Source organism: Mchenga conophoros, linkage group LG23 (assembly GCF_057382185.1).
Source record: "Mchenga conophoros isolate Kocher_MC1m ecotype Shallow Benthic linkage group LG23, M_conophoros_male_GT1.1, whole genome shotgun sequence".
NCBI lineage: Eukaryota > Metazoa > Chordata > Actinopteri > Cichliformes > Cichlidae > Mchenga > Mchenga conophoros.
The window spans coordinates 50,611,949-50,637,133 of record NC_140547.1 but is presented as its reverse complement, the minus strand read 5'-3'; the positions used below and the strand labels follow the sequence as shown (position 1 = coordinate 50,637,133).

General features: G+C 42.5%; 2 protein-coding genes and 1 long non-coding RNA gene across 3 annotated transcripts in view; 1 reads left to right on the top strand and 2 right to left on the bottom strand.

The window, feature by feature from the left end:
• Positions 1–25,185, bottom strand: part of LOC146548263 (NACHT, LRR and PYD domains-containing protein 3-like) — a 289,433-nt gene that overhangs the window by 71,236 nt on the left and 193,012 nt on the right. The window lies entirely within an intron of this gene.
• LOC146548266 (uncharacterized) lies at positions 14,540–18,786 on the bottom strand. Its single transcript, XM_085266251.1, has 6 exons — positions 18,158–18,786; positions 17,965–18,036; positions 17,747–17,865; positions 17,603–17,663; positions 17,418–17,512; positions 14,540–16,984 (listed from the first exon to the last, which is right to left on the bottom strand). The coding sequence occupies exons 1-6, from the start codon at positions 18,191–18,193 to the stop codon at positions 16,102–16,104; spliced, it is 1,266 nt and encodes a 421-aa protein (XP_085122377.1). The 5' UTR covers positions 18,194–18,786; the 3' UTR covers positions 14,540–16,101.
• On the top strand, positions 20,697–21,861 carry LOC146548265 (uncharacterized). The gene is made up of 3 exons (XR_014890927.1): positions 20,697–21,260; positions 21,405–21,678; positions 21,806–21,861. It is a non-coding gene; the product is annotated as an uncharacterized LOC146548265 (long non-coding RNA).

The window sequence follows — 25,185 nt, the reverse complement described above, 5'->3', positions numbered from 1 at the left end:
TGCATTCTGGTGGGTTAAAACTAGCAGCCTCTGTGTCCCGCTTGGATCATCATTCCGAAAATTCAGATATTTAAATAAAATGGTGAATTGGCTCGTGATGAGGAGCCACTTAGAGCCGTAAAATGAGGTTTGATTAAATTAAACTCATGTGAATTCTACCTCTCTGCTGCTGTGTTCCAAACAAACGATGTTATCTACATGTCCAAACTGTGTGCTAAGTACCTCACACCGCTGTGTCTGGGATCCGAAAAAATAAAAAGTTAAAACGCTATACCTTGCGGTAGTTGTGAAGTGCTGAGGAAAAATACAGGGTTTCTGATTAGGGTGTTTTTATACAGGTGGACTTGGTTTCAGTTGGGCTCTGAGATGTAGAGATAAAAGAGCAGGATGTAAAGAAGAAAGGTGGAAAGCCTATGGAGGTTCAGTTGGTCTGTAGAAAGTGTAATTGACAGATAAAAGAGCAGTTTGTAATGAAAAAAGGTGGAAACTATAGAGGTACAGTTAGTCAGTAGGAGGTGTAATTGTCTGCCTGCAGAGATAAAGGTGTGGGGTGTAAGAAAAGGTGCAAAACCTTTGGAGGTTCAGGTGGACATGGTTTCAGTTGACCTCTGACATGATAAGATAAGATAAAGGAACTGTTTGTAATGAAAAAGGTGGAAAAACTATGGAACTACAGTTGGGATGTGTGAGTGCTGGGATGCTCTTGATAAAGGGAGCCTCTTTTATTGTTTTATGACTTCTTTTGCTGACTGTTGGGGGCCTAACTGTAACCCACTCTGTCTAACTGTTGCAGAGTGTGACTAGTTAAGAATCTGTAGTTTTTAGAAGTAACACCAGAAAAGTTTATTTCTAAAGGAATACCTGTTGTTGTTTGTGGTGCTCTGTTTAAAACTATTAGCCTCTGTGTCTTTTCGGAGCGCTAAAGAAAAAGTCAAATGCTCCTAAAGTAGATAAATCATCTATGTGTAATCAACAAGTCTTACTGTTGCAGTGTGTTTGTGACTAGTAGATAATTATAGGGCTAGTTGCATTAAAGGAACATTGGGGGTTGATACAGTGCTAGTGTGGCTCGGTGTGAATATGTGCTTTTAGAAGTATCACAGTTTGATTTCTAAAGGGATACATGTTGTTTGTGCTATTCTGTTTAAAAACTATTAGCCTGTGAAACTATTAGAAAAGTGAAATCAAAAAAAGTGTAGGTATTACTACTAATGGGAACTGAAGCAGTTGTAGGAATTGAAATTGATACTCAGCCCTAATCACATTGTCTCCTGTTATTTTTCTTGCAAACCAGGCGAAACAGGATTTAATGATAACATGCAGCAAAACTGAATCCTAAATCATCAAAGCAGCCGTAACAATAACACAAACAACATGTTTAATCAGTAAAAAATATTGCGAAATAAAGAAATCACAGGATAAAATGATTAATTAGGCAAGTTTTTCTTTATTTAAAATGTTTTCTTTAAAATATTTTGTATTAATCACGTTACAATCGAACAAAAAAGGGAAAAACTAACATTTTAAAGGTGTTATTCAGTTTTTCCTCATGCAAATCTTTAGATCTTTTTTAGAAAAGCAAAGTCTTGATGAACCTGCATGAGTGCTCACTGTGTATGTTAACAATGATCAGATGAGTTTCTTTTTTGTTCATTTAAACCTGTTTTATATTTAGTTTTTTCTAATTTGACTCGATTCACAGAAGATGAAGCATTTGAACTGAAGTTCAAACTAGAATTTCTCAGAGAGACTCCGCCTGAAAGACTGAAACCCCCATGTGAGATTTTGTGGCCTCTGTGTGACTGTTGGTGGGTCAAAAAGGTTTCAGCTGCACAGCCAGACGTTATTGAGCGAGCCACCGGCTGAGAGGCACACTTCTCGCAGCTCCTTCCTTTCGTCAGACTTTAAAAGAAACATTTATAGGGTTTAGAGATATTAATATTGATACCACCTCTGGAGAGGTTACGGTGTTGTGCCAAAAAGTGATTTCCAATGTTTCTGTGTATTTTTTATGTGTAATATCTTTACGTACGTTGGTAAATAGACTTCGGTTGTCAGGTTAAGGCTGTGTGCAGGCAAGAGTGGAAGTAGAAGGACCCAAAGTGCAGACACTCGGAGGCGGAAAGTAACTCAAAACTCAGCTTTTATTGCTGGATGGCAAAAAGTGGCAAAACGTAACAAAAATCCAAATAACGTTACATGACCAGGCAGCCAGAACACACAGCATAAATGAAAGCAGATCACGACACCGACACAAAGAAACACAGGGCTTAAATACACAGAGGGAGCAATCAGGGAATGGGTAACAGGAGGGAAACACAGCTGGGGCAAATCAGGCCTAACGAGACAAGGGGAAGCAAAACCAGACACATTAACATCAGACATGGACTTTCAAAGTCTATGTGAACATAACATACTCACTGACTCACACTCAACTTGATTGATAGTGATTTCCTGAATTAGGCAAAGCGCACAGAGGAAATTCAATTGCATATGTTTGTTTTCACAATCACTGAAATCCAAGTTAGGCATGTTTCCCTTTGTTGTTGTTGTTCTTGACACGAGTGCTTCAGTTATTTTCTCATCAGTATGTTAGGACAGAAAGGATTCTGTTGTGGATTTATGATCATCTCACGTGTGTCCATCTTTCAAACTCTTAGATTGTGTAGACATTAATGCAGCTGTCAGACTGTAGGCCAGTTTCTTTGCACTGTAAGCATTGATTGGATGCTACTGTAGCAATCAGTGCTTACACAAAACGTCCCTGCGTAAACCCTCAGACACACAACAAACAGATCAATAGTATCTGAAATTCAGAGTACGGATCTTTTTACACATTTCTCACAGAAAATCACCTAAATCGCTTTCGTGTGAGATGCACATCATGTTTGCCTCATAAAGACTTGCCCTGTATGTATTCATTTCTTTTGACTTTCACGTGGAATTGTCACCTAATATAACAGGTCCATCAGTAAATGGTGTCTATCTTCAGTTTCTGTCTCCTAGACTTTGTCCCTGTCAGGTTACAGCTGAATAGATAGTCATATCATGCAGAGACTGCATCGTACTATAATGCTCGTATGATCGCGTTTGTCATAAGTGGACTGGTCTTGTTGAAACGTTGCATAAACCTTGCCCAGTAAACTGTGAGTGCTAACATTTCTATGGCATATGCAAATACTTTAGACAAATCCCACAGTTGTCTATATTTGTATATTTGACAGTTTAATGAAGCATTTAGAAATCAAAGGTCAGATTAAAATGCTGGATCACAATAGAATGTGATATCACACAATACAATATTTTTAATATCACACACAGCATGAAAGTTTGCTAGTGTATATTATAAAAATATTACAGTATGTTGGTATAACTTTATCCCCTCCTAGTTTTTAAGATACAAATTTTGGCCCACACTGATTTGTGATCATATTCCTCTGTCCACTAAATGAAGATGGAGGCTCTGCTCTTTATTTCTGTGTTTCTCTGGAGAATCCTGGTAACATGATGGCTTTCTGTCTCTAAACACACACGAGCTTAACTCCGAATGAACATGATCAGAGTTCATTGAACCAACTCTGATCAGTCTTTTCTAAGGGTTTCAAGCCTTTCTTGTTCGAGCCTCTCTTTGTTGTTGCTACAGTTATGTGTAATTATTAATAGTATTGCAGATGTTAGCCTCTGCCTGCAGTGTTGATGTGGGTAAAGGCTTTAACCATGGATTAGCGGCAGGTCCCAGCTTGTAAATTGTGGAGCATTAATGCCCACTCCAGCTCCTATAACCAAATATAAACAGTCGGGATGAGAGTTAGCTCAAGCCACTACAACAGCCAGCAAGAATGATCTGTTCATGCTAGCATTAACAGTGCCTATACACATAGCGACACACGGGGGAGGGGCCTAACTAATAACCAAGATGACTACAGGCTTGGAGGTGCTAAAAGTCAGATATACCAGGAGCAGTTTGGGCTTTAGAACAAATTTTGTGTAATTATAACAATATGTAAATTAGGACCTGGTTACATATGATGCTGCTGATTTTTTAAATCTAATTTTTACGTTGCATTAATTTCTTTTTGTCAGACAGGGAATCAAACAAGTTCTGTTTTCTCGAATGAATCCCACTGTTATTTCTTTGTCCTACCAACAGGGATGTTTACATGGTATTCATGACTGCTGCACCTGATGACTTTCACAGCTTGAGGACTGCAAACATTTCCCAACAAGACATGAGTGGTGGGGTGATCGTTGGTATTCCTGATCAGGTGAGGATCTGTTCCCATCAAACCACCAAAACCAGTTGTTCAGGATGTTTACAGGATGAAGAATCCCCAGTTATTCTTTGTGGTTGGAATGTGCCTACATATGGCTGTGTGGGATTCTGGCTTACTTTAGGGTCAGAGCAGTTGGTATGTGGAGCAAATACTGACACAGTCAGAGTGGGCAAACCAGCAATAGGCTTGTTGTCATACCTGGAAGTCTGAAAGCTCCCGATGCTGGATGGTCTTTCTAGTTTTTAATGACAGGTCGTCTAACAAAGCTTCCATGAGGTGCTATAATGGAGACTGTCCTTTTCAAGGAGTTTCTCATGTCTTATCCTACTTTTTTCTTTTTTTAATTAACAGGAGTGAGAATTTGAAATCCTCTAAATTGACATGATTACATTTCTTCTTTTAAATGAGAAGTACATTTTGAACACGGTATAGTGAACACAATATCCAAGAAGCTAAATCTGGTGAAATGGTTTCTTTAGCTGTCAGCTTGAAAGGCTGATTGGGGTATTTTTGTCACCTTGCATGCGGGTGGCATGGACACCTGACTTTTGTGTGCATTTATCAAAAAGCTTGGATGATTTTGAAGATCAGTGGCATTCAACTCATGATCAGCGTTCAAGTTTTCTTAAAATCTTGTAACATGATAACTAGAAAGAAGACAGCTAGGATTTTCAAACTGATCCATAGATGGATCTACTATGAAGCTGAGGGACAGCACTGCTTAAAAGATCCTTTTTAAATGACTCCAGCTGTCTGATTTAATGAGACCACGTGTGCTCAAGTTTCCTGCTCTGACTCGGCCTCAGAATGTCTAGAGGCAGAAATCAAGCACAGTCAAAGGAAATAAGCGTATCAGTGGGCATGTGCTCAGCACGCAGAGTGGGAGTGACTAAAGGTGCCACTGCAGAGCATCGCAGTTGTTTCGTGTGATTAAGTTGTGTGTTTATGAACCTGTGAGTGTTAGTCCTTTTGGCAGGATGACTCGCATGAAGCTGTTATAATTGTTTGTGCATGTTAAAGTTATGCCTCAGTTCTTTGATACCATGTTGGTAGGATTATTTGGCACTAAGTTAATAGCAGTGGCTGTAATCTCCCGCAGTCATTACATCCAGCGGTATTACAAATAAAGGACTTTTCTATTGTTTAGTTTAACTGTGGCTAGCTTGCCATGTCCGTGCCTTATGATTGGCAATTTGTATGACGTGCTATTTAGGCAATATATGGTCTATAGTGACCCCTTGTGGATATTGTGAGATATTGCTGTGTTGAGTACATTATGTTTTCAATTGTTTTTCTAGTTATTTGTGACTCTACTAATGATAAAATTGCCTGTTTCTGTTTCCAGAAAACCATTGCTCATAGTCCCACATACTATACAATGATAAGTTCAAGTATGGCTGTACCTAATTTGGATTAAGCCTGGCAAGCACTTTGATGTAAACATTTCTTCTGTGGGACTTAAAGACAGTTAACCCAACTCCTGGACTGCTGCAGTCTTCCTGACAGAAAGCTTAGGCCAGGCTTGTATGCCCAGTATATATATTCTATAACGTGTGTAACTACTTCGTTTAGTTGTTTTTGTTTGGATTTAGTTTTGTTTTTTTTCTTTTCAGTGTATTTCAGTGTCAGTAATTTGTGTAGTGCTCACTCACATTTTCAACTGGAAAAGACCTGCAATAGAAACGTATTTAGGAGCAAACAAGTGAATGAAAAGTTTGACATCATTAAGCCCAAACAGCACCTAGTTTTCAACAAAAACACATAACATAAGAGCAGCAGTGACGATGCAGCTGACACACATGAACCCATTTAAACTGGTCCCAGTGTTTTTAGCCTAACTTGAGTCTTGAACCATTGGGGCAAATGAAAAATTCCAGCAGTTCTTGAAAGCAGCAACTCTGTGCTTTTTTGTGATGTTAGGGACATTATGGTAACTCGAGGCAGAACACCATCCAAATCTTGGTAAATAACACATGAAAGAACAAAAGAAACAAACATGGTAAAAAGAAGCCAAACGTGTGATAACATTGTTCCATCACGCTCACTCACTATTCTCTCAACCTTTGCCTTCACGGGGCTGCTGCAACAATGTACCTGGGATTACCGTAATGATGCAAATATTAATGAAAAGTGCAGAGTTGCTGCTCTCAGGAATCATTGGACTTCTTTTAATTGAGGAAATGGATCAGGAGTTACGGTAGTTACAGATGTTTAATACAACCCTAGAAAAGAGCTTTCTGTAGTGCTGTGCGATACGGAAAGATTTTTTATGTATCCGATACAAGTAAATACAGGGCTGATATGATCTCTACTTTTTAATGTGGATGATGCATCATCAAAATGCCAAATTGTTTACATTTTCATGACCTTTACGTTGTTTTTTAGGGGGCTTCATCCTAATGATTATTAATGAGTTAAAACCGAGGACAGAAATAATAAAAGGATTTAGTTTGTAGCCCATAGTTTAAAAGCAGTAATCACACATTATCCCTTTCTTTAACAGCAACACAACAGGATAATTATATTCCATTAAATCTGAGCCATATTATATTCAGTATATTTATTTTAATTTCAGTAAATGTTTTTATTTAAATGACATGTTTCAGTGAGATAAATGTTATTTCAAGGTCGTTGCATCATTTTTACTTTTCAAGTTGGCTAAAATAAGAATTAGCCAGTTGCACTTTAAAGTAATATAACCAACATATCGCCACAGTTATCTACCTGGATATTCTTCAGAGCATGCTTTCTTGCATGTGACAACAAGAGACCTCTCGGTTGTCTGGTGGAGCATTTAGCGCCTCGCTACATGTTTCCAAATCGGCATTTCTTCTCAGTGAAAGCTGTCCTAGAGAAGTAAAGCAAGTTTGTAAGTTTTTCTCTCAATGTTTGTAACGCATTCCCACGTTAAGCTTAACAACCGATATATGGAGCGACTGCCGCGCCTCCTCTCCCCCTCCCTCTCCTGCTGCTACTTCAATCATGAAACTGATCAATGATCAGCTGATCGCAAGTTCCGTCTCTCTTGTTTGTTTCCCACTTTGCGCCAGAAAGAGGAAACCAGCAGATAAACCACAGCAGCACGTTTAAGCTTGATAAGCTGTTGTTAGAATTTATTTAATATTACTTTAATGCCTAATGCTATAAGTAGCTGACAGCTGGTAACTGTGCAGGGGCGGGTCTAGCACGGTTTTGCCAGGGGGCCAGCTGGGGCATTAACAGGGAAAAGGGGGGCACAAAGAAATACTTTTCTTTCTTATTCTCGTTTAAAATGTCTCGCTTTTAATAAATAATTATCTGAATCTTACAACCAAAGTTTTTATCTAACGTAAAATGTATAGAAATCTAATATTGTATATAGTAACTATTAAGTCTAATATATACCCTAGTAAGTTATAGTACTTTTTCCTTTGGGAAGATACCATCTGTGCAGTCTGCAGTTCTGTTGAAGAAAGATGTTGAATCTATTTAATTGTTGTTGAAAAATAATTGATTTCTGTGCATTTTTTTTAAATACATGCATTAAATTAAAGTCGATTATGTCGATTAAGCATCACGAGGCAGAGGGTGGGCGATGGTTCCCTTTAGTTTTTTTTTTGCTGGGAGTTTGCAACCCTATTAGTTAGGTTGTTTAATATTTCTGCTAAGTACTCTTTAAAATACCAGAATAGGGAGGATGGTGCAGGTTTAAGTTTATTAGATTGATCAGTGTTGCTGAACTATGAAATATTTTGGGTGCAGTGTGTTTTTTGCATACAGGTATAACTAAATAACTTTAATGTTTTATTTTTTAAAACTTGAGTATGAACTTATACAAAATAAAGAAAGATATTTAAAAAACTGTTTTATTGATTCTAAAAATACGCTGTATCGGATTCATATCGATACTGGACACAAAAAAGTGGTATCGTGCGTTCTCTAGTCCATACAGGAGAGAACCAGAAACTAAAGAAACTAAATTGCGTGTTTACCTTTATGTTGACATCAGTGTCTGTTTTTTTTATTATTATTATTTCAGCATTTCAGCATCTCAAAATATTTTTTAGATAAAAGCAGTGTCAAAATATTTTTTTAACAGATGAATCATTAAAGGATGGCAATTTCTAAAATGGTAACCAAAAGACCCGTGTGTTTTCTCTTTGGAATAATAATAATTATTGCTCATTAATAAGAAAACTATTTCTAATCCAATTCAATTTTCGAACAATCAATAAAATACTTTATGACTAAAATGATGAATAACTGCAGCCCTAGAATAAACACATTTTAGAGAAACTTGTGATTTTTGAGATGATGCAGTTTTAATTTGATAGTTTTTCCCCTTTGGTAACTTTGCTGTCCTCGCCCTGAGTTCCTTAGTTTCACCAGCTAGACAGCGAGATAACGATGCTCCAATAACCAGACTTGTTTTCCTTTCTGTGCTGATTTATTGAAGAATGGCCTCTGACCATTGCCTTCTCTTTGACCATCGTAAAACTGAAAGTACAAAATACTGTATTAGCTAACTAACATTGTAAACTAGCTTGTTACACTCTTACTGCAAGCTAACAGTAGATTACAGCTCAGTATTCAATACCATCGTTCCCTCGAAGCTGGACAGGAATCTGCAGGATCTAGGACTGAGCAGCTCCCTCTGCAGCTGGATCCTTAACTTCCTGTCTGATAGACGCCAAGTGGTCAGACTGGGCAGCATCACCTCATCCCCCATCACACTGAACACTGGTGCTCCACAGGGGTGTGTACTGAGCCCTCTCCTGTACTCACTCTACACCTACGACTGCACAGCCACTAACAACTCCAACATCATTGTGAAGTTTGCGGACGACACTACAGTGGTGGGTCTTATCACCAAAGGTGATGAGACGGCTTACAGGGAGGAGGTCAGCGCCCTGACCCACTGGTGTCAAGACAACCATCTCACCCTCAACGTCGCAAAGACAAAGGAGTTGATAGTGGACTTCCGGAGGTGCAGAGAAGTACACACCCCCATCACCATCAACGGCGCTGCTGTGGAGAGTGAGCAGCTTCCCCCATTAAAGTCGATTATGTCGATTAAGCATCACGAGGCAGAGGGTGGGCGATGGTTCCCTTTAGTTTTTTTTTTTGCTGGGAGTTTGCAACCCTATTAGTTAGGTTGTTTAATATTTCTGCTAAGTACTCTTTAAAATACCAGAATAGGGAGTGATAGGTTTTGTATTGTTGATTGTCATTTATGCTTAGAAATATTTACTTATATATGCTTAGAAGTATATAATCATTTGTAGATTGAAAGAATGTCTCATTCTAGGAGGTCTGTAACAACTCTGTGTAGCATGAAGAGGGGGGTGAGTTCACTCCCCTACAGAGGAGAGGTCGTATCTTCTTTTGCTGATTTATGGTATAGCAAACACACGTATATCTGTTTAAGTATAAGAGCCTTTTGTTAGATGGACCCAGACTTCTGGCACCAGCTTTGGGGAGTCTTCACAGGGTCACATCTTGACCTCACACAAGTCACACACACACACACACACACACACAGGCAAGGTACTCTTTGTGTGTATGTAGACGTCATATGTTAATGAACCTATGCATATTCATGTAACCTCAATAAAAGAACAGTGGTACGGGAGGACGGACGAGAGTGACTGGGGTCAAGCGAAGGAATGGCGCTTTGTCCGGTCATTTCTCCCGTGCACGAGAAACATGAAGTCTTTGCCTACTTGTGTCTTGCTTTGCAGTGTAATTATATTGTCTTCAACGTTCCAGCGGATGGGTTCAAGCTACAAACCTATCAACAGAGATGCACATCGCCTAATATGGTTAGTTGGTAGTAGGCTTTTGAGCCTATACAGCTTGGAAGACAGCATGCATGAAGAGGATGATGTGGACAAAATACTCATTTGCCTAATAATTCTGCACTCCCTGTATGTGTGTGCGTGTCCAGGGTTCAGCTGAGACAGTGTCCTTCGCCCTGCCAGGCTAAGTAAACAGTCTTCCAGCCAACCCAGGTGGCCTTGCATGGAATAGGAAGGAACAGACTCAACACAGTCGTTATCAGGGTGTTTTTGTTCGGCTCCAGCCTTGAGCCCACAGCTGGCGCCGAGAGGGTCTCCGCATAAGTGATGGTGCTTTTTACTTTAGTGCGAACAGCTCATATGAATTTCAAAGCAGTTCTACAGTCCAACACTGGTCTCTCAATCTCCCGTTGGAGAGCCGCGAGCTTCGCCATACTTGCGTTCTGTGATGTTGTCATTCTTGTGCTCAAGGAGCCGATTCTGAGAACTCACGGCAGTGTGCCTCCCCGAGATGTCATCCAATTTGCGCCCAGAGATGTTATTCTGAGCGAGCCCTTCCGAGATGTATCCAGTCTGCAGTCAGAGATCTTATTCTGAGTATCCACAGCAGCCGTAGCCTCTCCAAGATCTTATCCGTGCTGACTCAATGAGCCCATTTTGAGAAACTCACGCCTCTCCCATCGTTCCAATCCCAGCGGGCAGCCTTGTGGGGGTTTGAACAGCCGGTTCCGCTTTCTCAAGCCAGCTCCGATCAGCCAGAACCCTGTTACCATGGTTCTGAATAGGTAGATATCTTCAGCACGCAGACTCACCCGAGCCCAAACTTCTCGTTGAGAAATTGCATTTAGGGACCAGTTTTCAACAGGACAATGACACCAAACACACCTCCAGGCTGTGTACTAGAAGAAGTATACTAGATGGCGGCGCGCACAGACGCAGCGGCTCTATGCTCTCCACTTGGGTGCCTTTCTTTTTTGTTTCTCCACTTTTTCTTCTTCTTTTGTTTTCCTTATTGTGAAGCCAAATTTTCCTACAACCATCTGGAATTATGCAAGATTGGATATAACAGCCAGATCCCCATTACCAGTGATTATCAGAGGGTGCACAACATCCCCCCGGAGATAGCGAGAACATCGGGTGCTCCGTGGATTGTTATCGGCTCTGCCAAGAAACGCAGGCGGCGGAAGGAACGCAAACAAAAGCGGGGATGCCTGTCGGGCCTGCTGGCCAGGCTAAAGAAGCAGCCTTTCAAACCACCGCTCCCGAGCATCTTTCTGACCAGCGCACGGTCGGTCGTCAACAAAATAGATGAACTGAACCTACTTCTCGCCGCACAGCCAATCGTCCGTGACTGCTGTGTCCTGGTCGTCACGGAGACATGGCTCACTCCGCGAGGCTCCTGCCTACGACAGCCGTAACGCTCCGACAATCCATCAAGCGGTGGTAGCTTAGCAAAGTCGTACTGAAACATCTGACAGATTTTCGAGCGCCGTGCACATAAAATCGTTTCGAGGTCAGTAAACACAACCAGAGTTCATACATAAGGCACACGGGGTTATAAGGGGCTCTGTCGACTTTCAGAAAAATCAAAGGATTGATTTTAAGTGCGCCGTATTTTCCAAACAACACGGTAATAACGACGGCCCGCTAGCATGCTCTACCAAAAATAGTGCTTTGTTGTGTATCTGACGGACAAAAGCTAAACCAGTTCCACACCACTGAAGCTGCAGCATTTTTACAAACCAGTTCTGGTTCATCCGTTTCATTTAGCGATCCACTTTCGCTCTTCTCATTCTGCGTCATCATCCAATTCCACCTGTGATCTTGTGTCACCATTGCTCTCTGAGCTTTGTGTTGCTTCTTCTGTCACCTGACAAATAGGACATACATGACAATAAGAATAAAATGTGGAGCTGCTTCAGTGTGTCTGTCACTTTGTGCAGATCTTGACTGATCAGTAATGTTTGTAGGCTGAGTGCATTTTTAAAACAAGTTGTGCAAACTGCACTACAAGGTGGAATATTTGCAAAATCATAACTATGACCTATGAATACGTCAGTGCCATTAAGATGAAATTCTTGTGTCACCAACATTTTAACGTTAGGCATATAATTCTAACAGCCTCTGTAAACTAATATCCTGGCTGCTCGAGGCTGCTGTTTTCTCTGACAGCTTCACTTAGATTAGAATTAGAAACGCTGCTCTGAGACTGAGAGAACTAACAGTGCTGCATGTTGTGCTGTTAGTTTCCAAAACACGTTATTCATGGTTACATACAGTTTTAGACTGATGTGGGCCAAAGCCTAGCATAGCCTGCAACGTTATTGTGACGGACACATTTTATGTGTCAGACCCAGGACCCTGAGCAGTTATGGACTAATATTATAATGTATGTATTTTGTATTGCTGTCCCTCGTTCTCCCTGCTTGTAGACGTGTGTGTGTGTGTGTGTGTGTGTGTGTGTGTGTGTGTGTGTGTGTGTGTGTGTGTGTGTGTGTGGCCCTGGCAGGTGATTGGCCACACCTGCAGCTGATCAGGCCTGTCGGAGGAGCTATTTGAGAGTGTGGTGGAGCTCTCTCCGACGCTGGATCATTGCGTGGCTTCACGTCAGTCTCTCGACCAGTTCCTAGTTTGAGTCTGCTGCATTATTGTGTGTCTGACGGCTTCCTCTCTCTTATGTCCCCAGGAGTTACGGGGAGACGAGAGGACAGCGAGCACGGGGTGCTCATCACGGAGAAGCGGAGACAGGAGCACTAGCACTGGGAAGAGGACACGTCACGGGAGTCGGGAGAGCACGGGATTTATTGTCATGTCTGTCCATCGCTGTAAATAAACGCACTGCTTGTACATAGAGCACCGCGCCTGTGTCCTCCTTCCCTACACCCCCACGGTCTGCCAGCCAGACCGTGACATTATGAGTGAACTTGGCTTTAAGTGACTTACAGGTTTCTCTGAAAAATACTTTCTTATATCCAGGTTCTTCCTCTTTGCTGCCGTCCTCCTCTCCTCCTGGGAGCGCAGGCTTGCCGCTGCTAAAACTCAACGGAGCTCCCTGAAAGGTTCAGCCAATCACATTGGCCATATTTGTCACATGAGGTAGGACTCCAGTACAGGACGTAATTTAACTCTTTCGGCACCGCTGGGTGAATGAGACGTTGACAGATCTTTTTTTTTCTTCTTTCTATCAGGTTTGCTTTTCTTTACTCGAAGAGATCAAATTATTGGTGAGGACAATTCAATAATCGCTGGATATTGGTGGGGACATGTCCCCTCCGTCCATGCCAAATCGACGCCCTTGCCCGAATCGATTCAATCCATGATTCGATTCGATTCGATTCGATTTGGGGAAATTTTGCCTCAGACAGTCAGCAATATTATAATTTAGATCATACCCCCCCCCACACACACACACACACACACACACAGCCTTATGGGTACAGTAGTCTCCCGCTACACCTCCTTTTAGCTAAAGACATACTTCACAATGACTCACTCAGCTCACAAGAACAGGAATGCAGAGCATTATCAAACGTTAAAATGATACACATCTCTCACTTGTTCACTTACATTTAAACGAAACACATAATTGTAAACATCTCTAACAGCCTAAGCCAGCTTTGAATAGGGCCTGAATGGATAACTTCAGAGAATTACACATCCAATCTTACACGAGGTCTCACCGCTCGACCAGATCTGGTAACAGTCCCTGTTGGTGTGAGGTGGCTCCTATTTCTCCTTAGAAAACCTGTCTGTCTCTACCACATAAGATCTGGGAGCACTGGCAGGTCCAACTACTGCTCCAGTGGTTCCTTCAGTAGTAATCCACACCTTCTGTCCTGACTCTATGTCTGCGGTTGTAGTGTTTTGCCTGCTCACGCCTCCCCTCCTCATCCTTCTCGCGAAAAGCCTGTAGGTCGGGCCACTTTGGCACCAGCTTCGCAGCAGCTTGTGGCAGAGAGGTACGCAGGTGTCTCCCCATGAGCAACTGTGCCGGTGAGAGCCCATGTTCCAGTGGGGTGGCCCTGCACGCTAGCAGTGCTCTGCTGTAGTCACAGTCCTCTCAAGTCTTTAATGGTACGATCAGCGCGTTCTGCCTCCCCGTTGGCTTGGGGGTACCTGGGGCTGCTCGTTTCATGTGTGAACTGGTACTCTTTAGCAAAGTGCTTGAACTGTTCTGATGAAACTTGCGGCCTGTTGTCCGATACCACAGTTTCGGCAACTGCATGTCTTGCAAAGGCCTCTTTTATAGCATTAATAGTGACCTCTGCTGTTGTGTCTCTCAGTTCACCAAGTACCACGACCAGATTTGGTGTGTGGTAGTAACAGGCAAATGAACTTTTGTTTTTAATGATTTGAATATATATGAATGCTTGTGCATAAATACACAAACAATACACATATGCTTTCATGCTTTCAATTGTGTCATTTACGTGATCTAGGTCAGCGGTCTCCAACCTTTTTTGCACCACCGACCGGTTTATGCCCGACAATATTTTCACGGACCGGCCTTTAAGGTGTCGCGGATAAATACAACAAAATAAAACTAGTACCGGTACCGAAAAAGAAGATTTATTCATAACACACGTGAAAAGACCCAGGAAAACCGAGTTAATGATAAAAACGATAACAAAATAACGCTGAAAAGCGATAAAAACCCTGAAAACCAGACATTTCACACCTGAGCCTCAACTCTCGCGGCCCGGTACCAAACGACTCACGGACCGGTACCAGTCCGAGGCCCGGGGGTTGGGGACCGCTGTTCTAGGTAGCTCTGTTTTGGAAGTTCAGTTCAAGCTAGAAATGTGCTTTGGAGTTTGTACGTGTTTTGTCTCTAGGGGCCACCACATATATTTCTATTTACATTCAGGTGACAGCAATCCATGGATGGTTTCGACATGCAAGAGGATATTTTCCCCGGTGCCCAGCGGGAGAAGACACTGCTTGCGATGTCGATGAGGTCCTGTGGCCAGACCCCAACAGACGGCGGGATCCATGAGCCCACGTATGCACAATTGTCATGATTTTTTGTGTGTACAGTATAGTGTTTTTTCTATTACTGTATTATGTTTGTGTTTTGCTTTATCTGAATTGATGGTGCTGCAGTGGACAATATTGAGTAGGCCTATTTGCTTTTTTTGGTTGTTTGTGTCTCCTGAAAATGTGCCTTCAGAATAAACAATGACAATGAAAGACTGCAGTGTTTTATATGAAGTAGACTAGTGTGTCCCCCTGATCTGATCTGCATGTGATGCAAGTATGTGTCATTTTGTCAACAGAGTTACATCTTGACAGAGGAATGTTAGGTTTTGACAGCAGAGTTTCAGTTTGGCACAGATGTGAATGGTATATTTTGATGTGTCATGTTTACTTGTGTTTAGAGTTTTGGCACAATGAGCGACGTTTTGCAAAATGTGTTCAAGCAACGGGCAAAAACTGTAACATGTTTTTCACCAAAGATTTCAGCAATTATAAAAATTCAACTCAAGCTATTCAGCTATTAGCATTCACACTGCATTTTCTACAGGAAGTACATTTTATATACCAGTTTCAGTTCAAAGTGCATTAAAAATAATAAATAATTATTAAAAATAATACCATCAATATGTTACTGCACTACACTTACTGGACTTGTGGAAGTATTTTGAGAACCATAAGAGATTCTTACAAATGTTTGAAAGAAAAAAAATCTTTAACATAGCTGGAGACTCGTGTAGAAATATGAATGAGTTTATAAAGTTTCTGTCATGGTGTGCTGTGACAGGCAGGTAGTAGGACCCAAACACAGGACTCTTACGTGGAATGAAACTTGAATCGGCAGCTTTTATTGCTGGAAACTCAGGTGGACTCAAGAAACTACAAACTAAGAAACAAGAACTAGGAAAACAAATCAGGAACTATGAACAAGAATCAAGTAAAGAACACGGAGGAGAAAAAACACCCAGCCCACTGAAAACTAAAGAAACCCCCAAAAACATGAAGAACAATCATTAAGGAACATATTTACATATTTAGAGTTACTGCAACACCAACACTGGGTCACAGCTTCAGTGTCAGTCGGTGACTTTTGGTCTGCAACAGCAGCAGAACAGACTTCTCAGTCTTTTGAAGAAGCCCTTTTTCTTCTTCTTGCTCTGACGGTCTTCGGACTTCATGCTGGCTTCAGGTTCTGGAAAAGGTTCCTCAAAGGGAACATCAGGAACCGGCCCAATTTCAGAACAAGATCCGTTGATCATATGATCTTCACCTTCAACACAGGATTTGGACTCGCCATAGGGTTCCTCACAGGGAGCGTCGGGCTCTGCAACACTTTCTGACAGAGCTCCTTCGATCGTAAGGTCTCGAGTACTCAGACTGGATGCCCTTTCAGAAAGAAGTTCCTCACAGGGAACGTCGGGCTCTGCAACACTTTCTGACAGAGCTTCTTCGGCTGGTGGAACATTTGCCACTGAAAGGCCGTCAGAGGAGCGCTCACCATTTGTGCTCTTCACATCAGGACTTGAAGGGGGCTCAAAGATTTCACATATCCGGATCCTTGCTACATCAGCAATGGTCTTCAGCAACAGGGGTGCAAAGTTTGCAACTTGGATAGACAGAATTTCTTCAGGAAATTTCTGTCTAATCTCCGTCAGGATGCTGTCGACCAGATCGTCTCGGATAGAGCGGGTGAAGACGGCCTGTGTTTCCATCGCCGTGAGGCTCTTGGAGACACGATCTAAAGTGGCCTTGGTGACACTGGTGGAGAGGATACTTAGACTCTGGGAGGCCATGTTTAGGAGGGGACGAGGAGGAAGCTCCCAGAAGCCCTGGAGAACGCGGGGAACTACCTCGACCACTACCTCCTGCGCGGTGAGCAGTTTGCTGTTAGGCTGTTCCTGCTGCTTCTTTTTCAGGATTTCAACGTAATCCTTCACCGCGCTGAGGAGTTTAGGTGCTCTGTAGAAAAACATGATAAGAGTTATCTGTTAAACATATTCAAAGCATCATTTAAATATTGAAACACTGTAGCTGGACTGTTAACCCTGTAACCACCTTTGTAGCATACATGAGTTTCTGAGACCTCGATCTCATCAACATGATCAATACTTGCTATAATTTCTAAATGTTGTGGACAAAACTCTTTTTTAGTCTAAAGTTAACATTGTCGTTAACAAAAAGTTGCCAAAAACACCCAGTGTATCAAATGTGATACAAAAAATAAATACACAATAAAAGTAAATCATACACAACATGACATAGCAAAGAACTCGTGTGGCTTTTGTTTAAAGGGTTGATAAACATCTCAGTTCCAAAGAATCTGAATTTTCTGGCTGTTTTTTGATGGGTTGGGTCTTACAGGGTTAATAACTGTATGTTACATGTGACTCACTGAAATTTAGGAGGTACGGCCTCTGGGAACTGAAGAAGCAACCTGGCTTCAAATTCAACGTCCCTCATTTTATTGCTGACGTTCACCGCCCACACCTGAAACAGAAAACACATTTACAGTGCGCTTATGTGTAAAGGTTATGTGCACGTAATGAAAAAAAAGTCTTGTGGGTTTTCTCGTCTTACCAGCCTTAGAAGAGGTTTGGCTTCCTCTTCGTCAAAATCCTCTAACTCAAACTCCCACAGCCTTCAAAAGAAAGCAAAGCAGAGGTTTTCTCTCAGCACTTACACGTCATCACAAACAGACTTTCAGGTGTGACAGTAACTCACTGCTCTCTGAGCGTCTCCCTGCTCTTCTCCACCAAAAGATCTCTCAGATCTTCAGCAGTGAGGTTCGGTGGAATTAGATCTTCCTGCTGAAGTCTGAGAAACTCCGTCATTATCGCAACCTAAAAGTAAAGGAGACATTTAATCACCACCACTCTCAGGTCCTCAGAAATGACCTGATATTTTCTGTCAGCTTTGGTTTGCATGAATCTGGGTCTAACCTGAGCCTTGTAGCCCGGAAGATACCAGCAGATCTTTACAGCTGTTTCATAAATCGGTGTGTTGAACAACACCTGTCAAAGAAATAGCAATTTAGTCATTGTTACTTAAAATGATTTTCAGTTTGTCAACTTTTAAAACGACATCAAATTCTTCAAATTACTGAAATGCAGTAAAAGCAAAAGCGTCACATACCCTGATAGGCTTATAGATTCCTTGACTCTTTTCCATTTAAACGTGTTCAAATCAAAGTCAGGAAGAAAAACGTCAACTGCTCTCCAACGATGGCGTACGGGGGATCTGGACCTGAAAATGCTCTCAGCTCGGTGGTCTCGCACAGATGAGCTCTTTTGACAGTCTGATGTTTATTTATGAATGCAGAATTTCTTGAGCAGTCACCATGGAAACTTGATGCAGCTTCATGTTGTTAAATTAAAAGTAAACACTGTGTATTTTGCACTACACTCCACTAAACTTATCATATAAGTAAATAAAGTGTGGGTTAGGTCCCTCCTGTGGAAAGAGCCACACAAACCGATGGATCAGAAAAGACAAAGTCAGCTACAGCATGCCTTTTCATATTATGTGCCTGCTTATCTCCATTTCTTTACAGTAGATGGGAACTTTTGCAGTAAAGCAATGGCTTACAAACAGTGGACTGTGGACTAATGCAGACATCTGAAGCCTGACAGCAGCTGGTATATACACAGCTTTGGACAAACTGGCCCTTTAAACAGCCCAGAGGAAGAAGAGACCTCTGCGTTATCAGTGCAGCCTAAAGCACAATAATAATAATACTATTAATATGATTTTTAGAGCAATAATGCCCCAAATAATGAAGTCATTAATTACACATTCGTCATGCTTCACAGGAGGTCAGGAGTGACCGATGAACGTGATGCTACATTAGAGTCTGTCCTATGAGTTCAGCAGGAGGACGTGAACCCACAGCTGGGACCAGTTCTCTAGTGGGTCCAGTATCATACTTGTGTTCATCCTGGTCTGAACCTGGTCAGAAGAACTGACTTCACTTTTGAAAATTCAATACTTATAAAAGGTAACCCCAAACAGTCTACAACGGCTGTTTTCTGTCCACCGAAGCAAATTTGATTGACGAGGTTTTTGTACCTTCACTTCTCCAAAAAGCAAATAAAGAGATTAAACAAAGATTTACTGAACGACCGTCAGAATTCCCAGAGCTAACGTAGATCGCTTTATGCTCTTGAGTCAGGAGGGATAAGAAAAGTGACTGCAAACATTGTGGAATGATTCATAGCGTTTGATTGCTTGTGTGAATGTATTAAACAGGAAACCAGGAGCTGCAGAAACCCAGTAATGCTGAAGACGCATGCGTGTGCGTTTATTACAGGTTTTTCTGAATGCTTAAACCCTAACTGTGATTCTTACAGCACAATTCCTAAAACTATTGATACTTATAGCAAAACCACTCACTGAGTGTGCAAAACTAAAAGCACAAACACTGCTTTGCACTCAGTTTGCCATTTTGTAACACACACTTTGCAAACCTGTAGCTACAATCCACTGCACAGCACTCTTTTTGCAGAACTGTAAACACAACTCACTGCTTTGCACTCAATTTCCAAATGATCAACGCACTCCTAGCAAAACTATACACATTTATGGCCATTATTTACACTATTTTGTCAACTGTCTGGCACACTGCCACATGTGAAAGCTTTTTTAGATAATTAGTTCACTTTGCAATCAGCCTAAGCACTATGATACAGGTAAGCTCTGTGTGTGGAGTACAATGGAGGGAGCAGGAAGAGTGAGAGGAGGCCGAGGAAGAGGACGTGGAGGTGAAGAAGTAGGATGAAGAGGACAACAAGGACAAGGAGGAGCAAGAGGAAGATGAGGAGGGGGGAGAGGAAGATGAGGAGGGGGGAGAGGAAGGGTAGGAAGAGTAAGAAATAGAATTGCTGATGACATCAGAGCTACAATAGTGGACCATGTAATCAACCGTGGAATGACCCTGAGGGTAGCTGGCCAACGGGTCCAGCCTAACTCGAGCCGCTACACTGTAGCAAGTACCATAAGGACATCTTGAAATGAGAATCGGTTAGTACAGTCACTTCGCACAAAGATTTGTAGCACTGCCATATGCCAATGAGAAACACACCAATACCATTGATGTAAAAATACTGAAATTGTTACTTTACAGAATTGCTAGATGACCAGATGCTGGGGGCAGAGGAAGCATGTTCACTGCAGACCAAGTAACCCATATAGTCATTATGGCGATTGCAAATAATCCTATACTTGGAAATAAACACTTGTGTTTGTTTTGATGTGTTTGAATAAACACCAGTACTTGAAGTTTGGATCCCTCTATGCTTATGGATCTATGACAGAAGTATGAGCCCAAACTGACATAGCCTACCTTGTGCACAGAGAAAGCAAAGGCCAGATGTGTTTTGTATTCATACCATCAGTGTGCAGTTGGCGCATTGTGTGCTTAGTAGATGATGGCTTGTGTGTACTGTTTGATACGGAAACACCATTTTTACGAAGGTGTGAGGAGTTAATCTAGCTGTGTTTGCTTTTGCAAGAGAACTACAATGTTTTGATTATTGGGTGACAGGTTTTCTTATTTGTGTGAAGAGTTTTGCAAAAATTGCCAATAGTTACAAAAAATGTGCTTACAGTTTTTCTCGATTGCTTAAACACTATAACCAGGCCTCTAAACTAAAATTTCAAAACCGTAACGCTACTGTTCAAAAAGCTCACCCATTTCCCTGAACTATAAACACTATTCCCTGCTTTGACACATGACTCAAATTTGGTGAACTGTTACTGCAAAACTCTACACACAAATCCCTACATTTTACAGTGCTTACACCATGTAGTCATTTAGAAAGCACTAGCATGCAATAATGTTAACTTAAGTCAGCATAGCTTGAGCTCAATTAGCACACAATTAACCAGGTGGAAACACTAGGAGTCAAAATTTAGCACACACCAATCAGAACCTGCGATAGATAGATAAAAGGGCCAAAGTCAGCTCATTCAGGTTTGAAACAATGGATCCAAAGAGATGCAAAGGAAGAGGACGTGGTGGAGAAAGAGGACGTGGTGAAGGAGGTGGAGAACGACGGCGACAAGGAAGGGGAAGAGCAAGGGCAAGAAGACAGTCAGTCTCGGATGAAATTCGAGCCACTTTAGTTCACCATGTCCTTGTCCATGGGATGACTATGAGGGAGGCTGGGCAACGAGTACAACCAAATTTGAGTCGCTTCACTGTTGCCTCCATCATCAGAACCTTCAGGGAGGAAAACAGGTAGGTGTACTTGCAGTAAGACTGCTTTGTACAGTAACGTTTAAGTTACTGAACTTATGTGTCTTGAGTTTCAGTATGTTTCCATTATTTGCCTGTAAAATGAATGTGTGACAGTTACAGTAATGAGTGCTTCTATTTTTGTAGGACACAGAGACGACCACCTGGTGGAGGCAGGTTAAGGCTTTTGTCGGAGGAGCAAGAGAGGGAACTTGTAAACATGGTAATTGCAAATAATGTAATCCGCCTGCAAGAGATTCAAAGGAGAGTGATTGAGGATGATCATCTTTTTCGAGGCATAAATGCCATCAGCCTCTCCACAATTGACCGAAAGAATCAATTCCGGATGAAACAGGCATACCGAGTCCCTTTCAAACGAAACTCTGACAGAGTGAAAAACCAACGTGTGGAATATGTTCAGGTATGAGTTTTGATACTGTATAAAGTATTGTGTACCATCACAGCATGGCAGTTTATGCTGCCATTTCAGCACTCTTGAACTGTGGTTCAGGGTACCGATTGACTCTACTGTGTTATGTGTTTTGCAGAGAATCTTTGAGATTGAAGGACGGCCTGTTCCCCATGAAATAATCTTTGTGGATGAGGCAGGTTTTAACCTGACCAAAAGAAGGAAAAGGGGGAGAAACATAATTGGCCATCGGGCTATTGTAAATGTCCCTGGTCAGCGTGGGGGGAATGTCACTATGTGCGCAGCCATCAGCCAACGAGGGGTACTCCACCGCCATGGGGTACTAGGACCCTATAACACTATGCTTCTCCTTGCTTTTCTTGATGGTTTAAGACAACATATGTTCCAGCTGGACTACAGGGAACCAGCACAGCCAGAGCAGCCTCACTACGTTGTTGTGTGGGATAACGTCAGCTTCCATCGCGCTGCTCTGGTTCATGACTGGTTTACCAATAACCCAAGGTTTTCTAATATCTTTCTGCCTGCATACTCTCCCTTTCTAAACCCGATAGAGGAGTTATTTTCGGCATGGCGGTGGAAAGTGTATGGCCGAGAACCTTTTTTTTTTTTTTTTTTTTTTTTTTCTTCTAAATGACATCAGAAACAGCAGTATGCGACATTACGTGATGGCAGAGCTTCAGTTCATCCTTTGTCATTTTTTTTTTTTTTTTTTTTTTTTTTTTAATAAATAGGACAGGGGGAATGAATGAGAGAGAGAGGGGGAGAGAAAGAAAGAAAACCAAAGGGGAGAAGAGACGGTGAGAAGGGGGGGGAAGAGAGACAAAAAAAAAAAAAAAACTCCTGGGTCACCTGTATGGAGAAAAAAACAAACAAACAAACAAACAAAAACAAACAGAGGAGACAGCAAACAACAAAGAGCAACATAATAATAGAGAAAACAAAGCACCATCACAATAAACTAGCTAGTCATAGATATCAGTATTTACTAAGTAATAAACGATATTGTGCAGCACGCAAGATAGACAGCGCACGGTGTGCTTTGAGGCAGCAGCCAAGAAAGCTTTAGTCCGCGTCTGTGAATACCCATGTGTGCATACCTGTGTGGATCAGCATGCTTGCATTCCAAAGGTTTCTCCATGTAATGATCTGCTAGGGAGTGTGGGGGGGCCACAGCCCCGTCCTCCAGGGTGTGAAGCGGGTATGGAGGAGATCAAAACTCCAGACATCCAGAGGCCCCCAGAACACAAGAGACCATGGAAGACCAACAGAGGGGCAGCCGCGCCACTGTCCCAGTAAGAGCTGAGGAGAGTCCCAGATGAGGGCTCGCCCAGCAGCCGCGGAGCAGAAGTCAGGGGGAGTTGCAGTGACGCGCCCGTGAGCTCCGCTGGCAGCCAGCTGTGCCTGAGTGACCGAGCCCCAGGCCGAGAGGCCGGGGGCACCCCACCTCCAAAGGGGCCCGAGCGAGCCCCAGGCCCCAGGCCCCGACAAGCGGCCGCCAAGGAGTGAGCCGGTGTGTACCCGGACGCCCACCCCCAGACACAAAGAACCACCAACACACCGACACCTGAGGGAGTCCGCCACCGGCAGGGGAAGTGGTGGTGGGTGGAGATAGGCCTCCAAACCTTGGAGGGCCTGAGGTGTCCCCAGAGAGGTGGCGTCTGATACCCAACCTGACATATAGACACAGACATACAGGCACACACAGACACAAACATCCATTCCCACCCTCATGCTCTCATATGCACTCACTCCACACTCAACCAACGTAGAGACAGACATAAAGAGACGCTGTACACACAATCACACTCCCCAAGCGTACTCTACAAACCGGGTCTAGGTACCCTTGCCCCTGGAGGGGGGAATTGCACCCAGACCCAGGTGGTGTTACCCTTTTCCCTGCGGTGGGGAGAGGCAGACCACCCCGACTCCGCAGCAGCAGGGAGGCCCCACACCCCAGACCGCAGTCGGACGGCCAACTCCTCCTACTAGCCCTCCCGCTCCAGCAGGCCGCAGAGAATGGGGGTGGGAGAAGACTCCAAATGGCCGAGAACCTTATGTCCGTGTTCACCTCCTTCAGGCCATGGAAGAGGCCTGCCTAGACATATCAGTAGATGCATGACAGGGGTGGATCAGGCATGCAAGAGGATTTTACCCCCGCTGCCTGGCTGGGGCCAATATAGCCTGTGATGTGGATGAGATTCTCTGGCCTGACCCAGACCAAAGACAAGATGCTGAGGTGGGATAATGTTTCTGGTGTGTGTTGTACTGTATAGTACATGAATGACAATGTGCCACTGTACATACATTGGTTGTGTCTTTTGTGTTTATCATGTGACAAGGGTTTTGAAGGGGAGAACCATAAGCAACCTATTTGTTTTGGAACTATTGTTTTGAATTAATTGTACCAGTGTGCAAAACTCTGTTGTAGTGTGTGTGTTTTTGAGGGCTTGTGTTTGATGTCTGAGGGCAAAGTTTGGTTTTTCAGCAGGAGTGAATAGTTTTGGGTGTAGAGCTTCATTTTGACCTGGAAATAGGATGTTTGGGAAATTGAGTGAGATGTTATGGATTTGTGTTTACTGTTGTGAGGATATGAGGCGTAGTTTCAAGAAATGTGTTTTAGCAATCGAGAAAAACTGTAAGCAATCAGAAAAAACTGTAATCAGTTAAGTTAAGGCTTATTCGCTTTTACAAGGAAACTACAATGTTTTGCTGATTGGGTGAAGAGTTTTCTTACTTGTGTGTAGAGTTTTGCAAAAATTGCCAATAGTTACAAAAAATGTGCTCAAGCCATCAGAAAAAACTGTAAGTGCTTCACATGTTAACTGTGTTGTGTTTCATACATGACTTCTGTTGTTTTGTTTCTTAGAGTTCTCATTTCTACACTGTGAAGCCTGCATCAGCATTAAAGGATTTCTTCAGCCTGCTCGAGCTGCGGGTCCTTGCTTGGCAATAATAATCTTATGGTCGCTGATAACGCCCGATCGCTGTGTGTGCAGTTTCTTTCTCACAGCTCATCACTGGAGTGAATACTCACTCACTACTTAAGTGCATGGACGGGTGTTTATGTGTATCATAGATTTCAGTTATAAACCTCGTTTATAATGAAGCAGCTTCTCTGGTTGAATCCTGTCATCCTCCTGAGATATCAGATTTCTCCAGAGAGCCGCTGTCTTACAGCCTCCGACTACCTACGTGGTCTCCGTTGGGGGGGCAGAAGAGGCCCCAGCCCTCCATGCACCGGTCCTGAGGCTCAGAGAGAGAAACTCTTGTCTAAATTAGAGGCATTTTCACTATGTCCTTCGCTACAAGTGAAAAACCTGGGTGTTATTTTTGACTCTGAGCTTGGTTTTATCCCACATGTTAAACATGTAACCAAAATTGGATTTTATCATCTAAAGAATATAGCCAGAGTCCGCCCTATTCTCTCTCGGGCCAACACGGAGATGCTGATGCATGCTTTTATTACCAGTCATATTGATTACTGTAATGCCCTGCTCT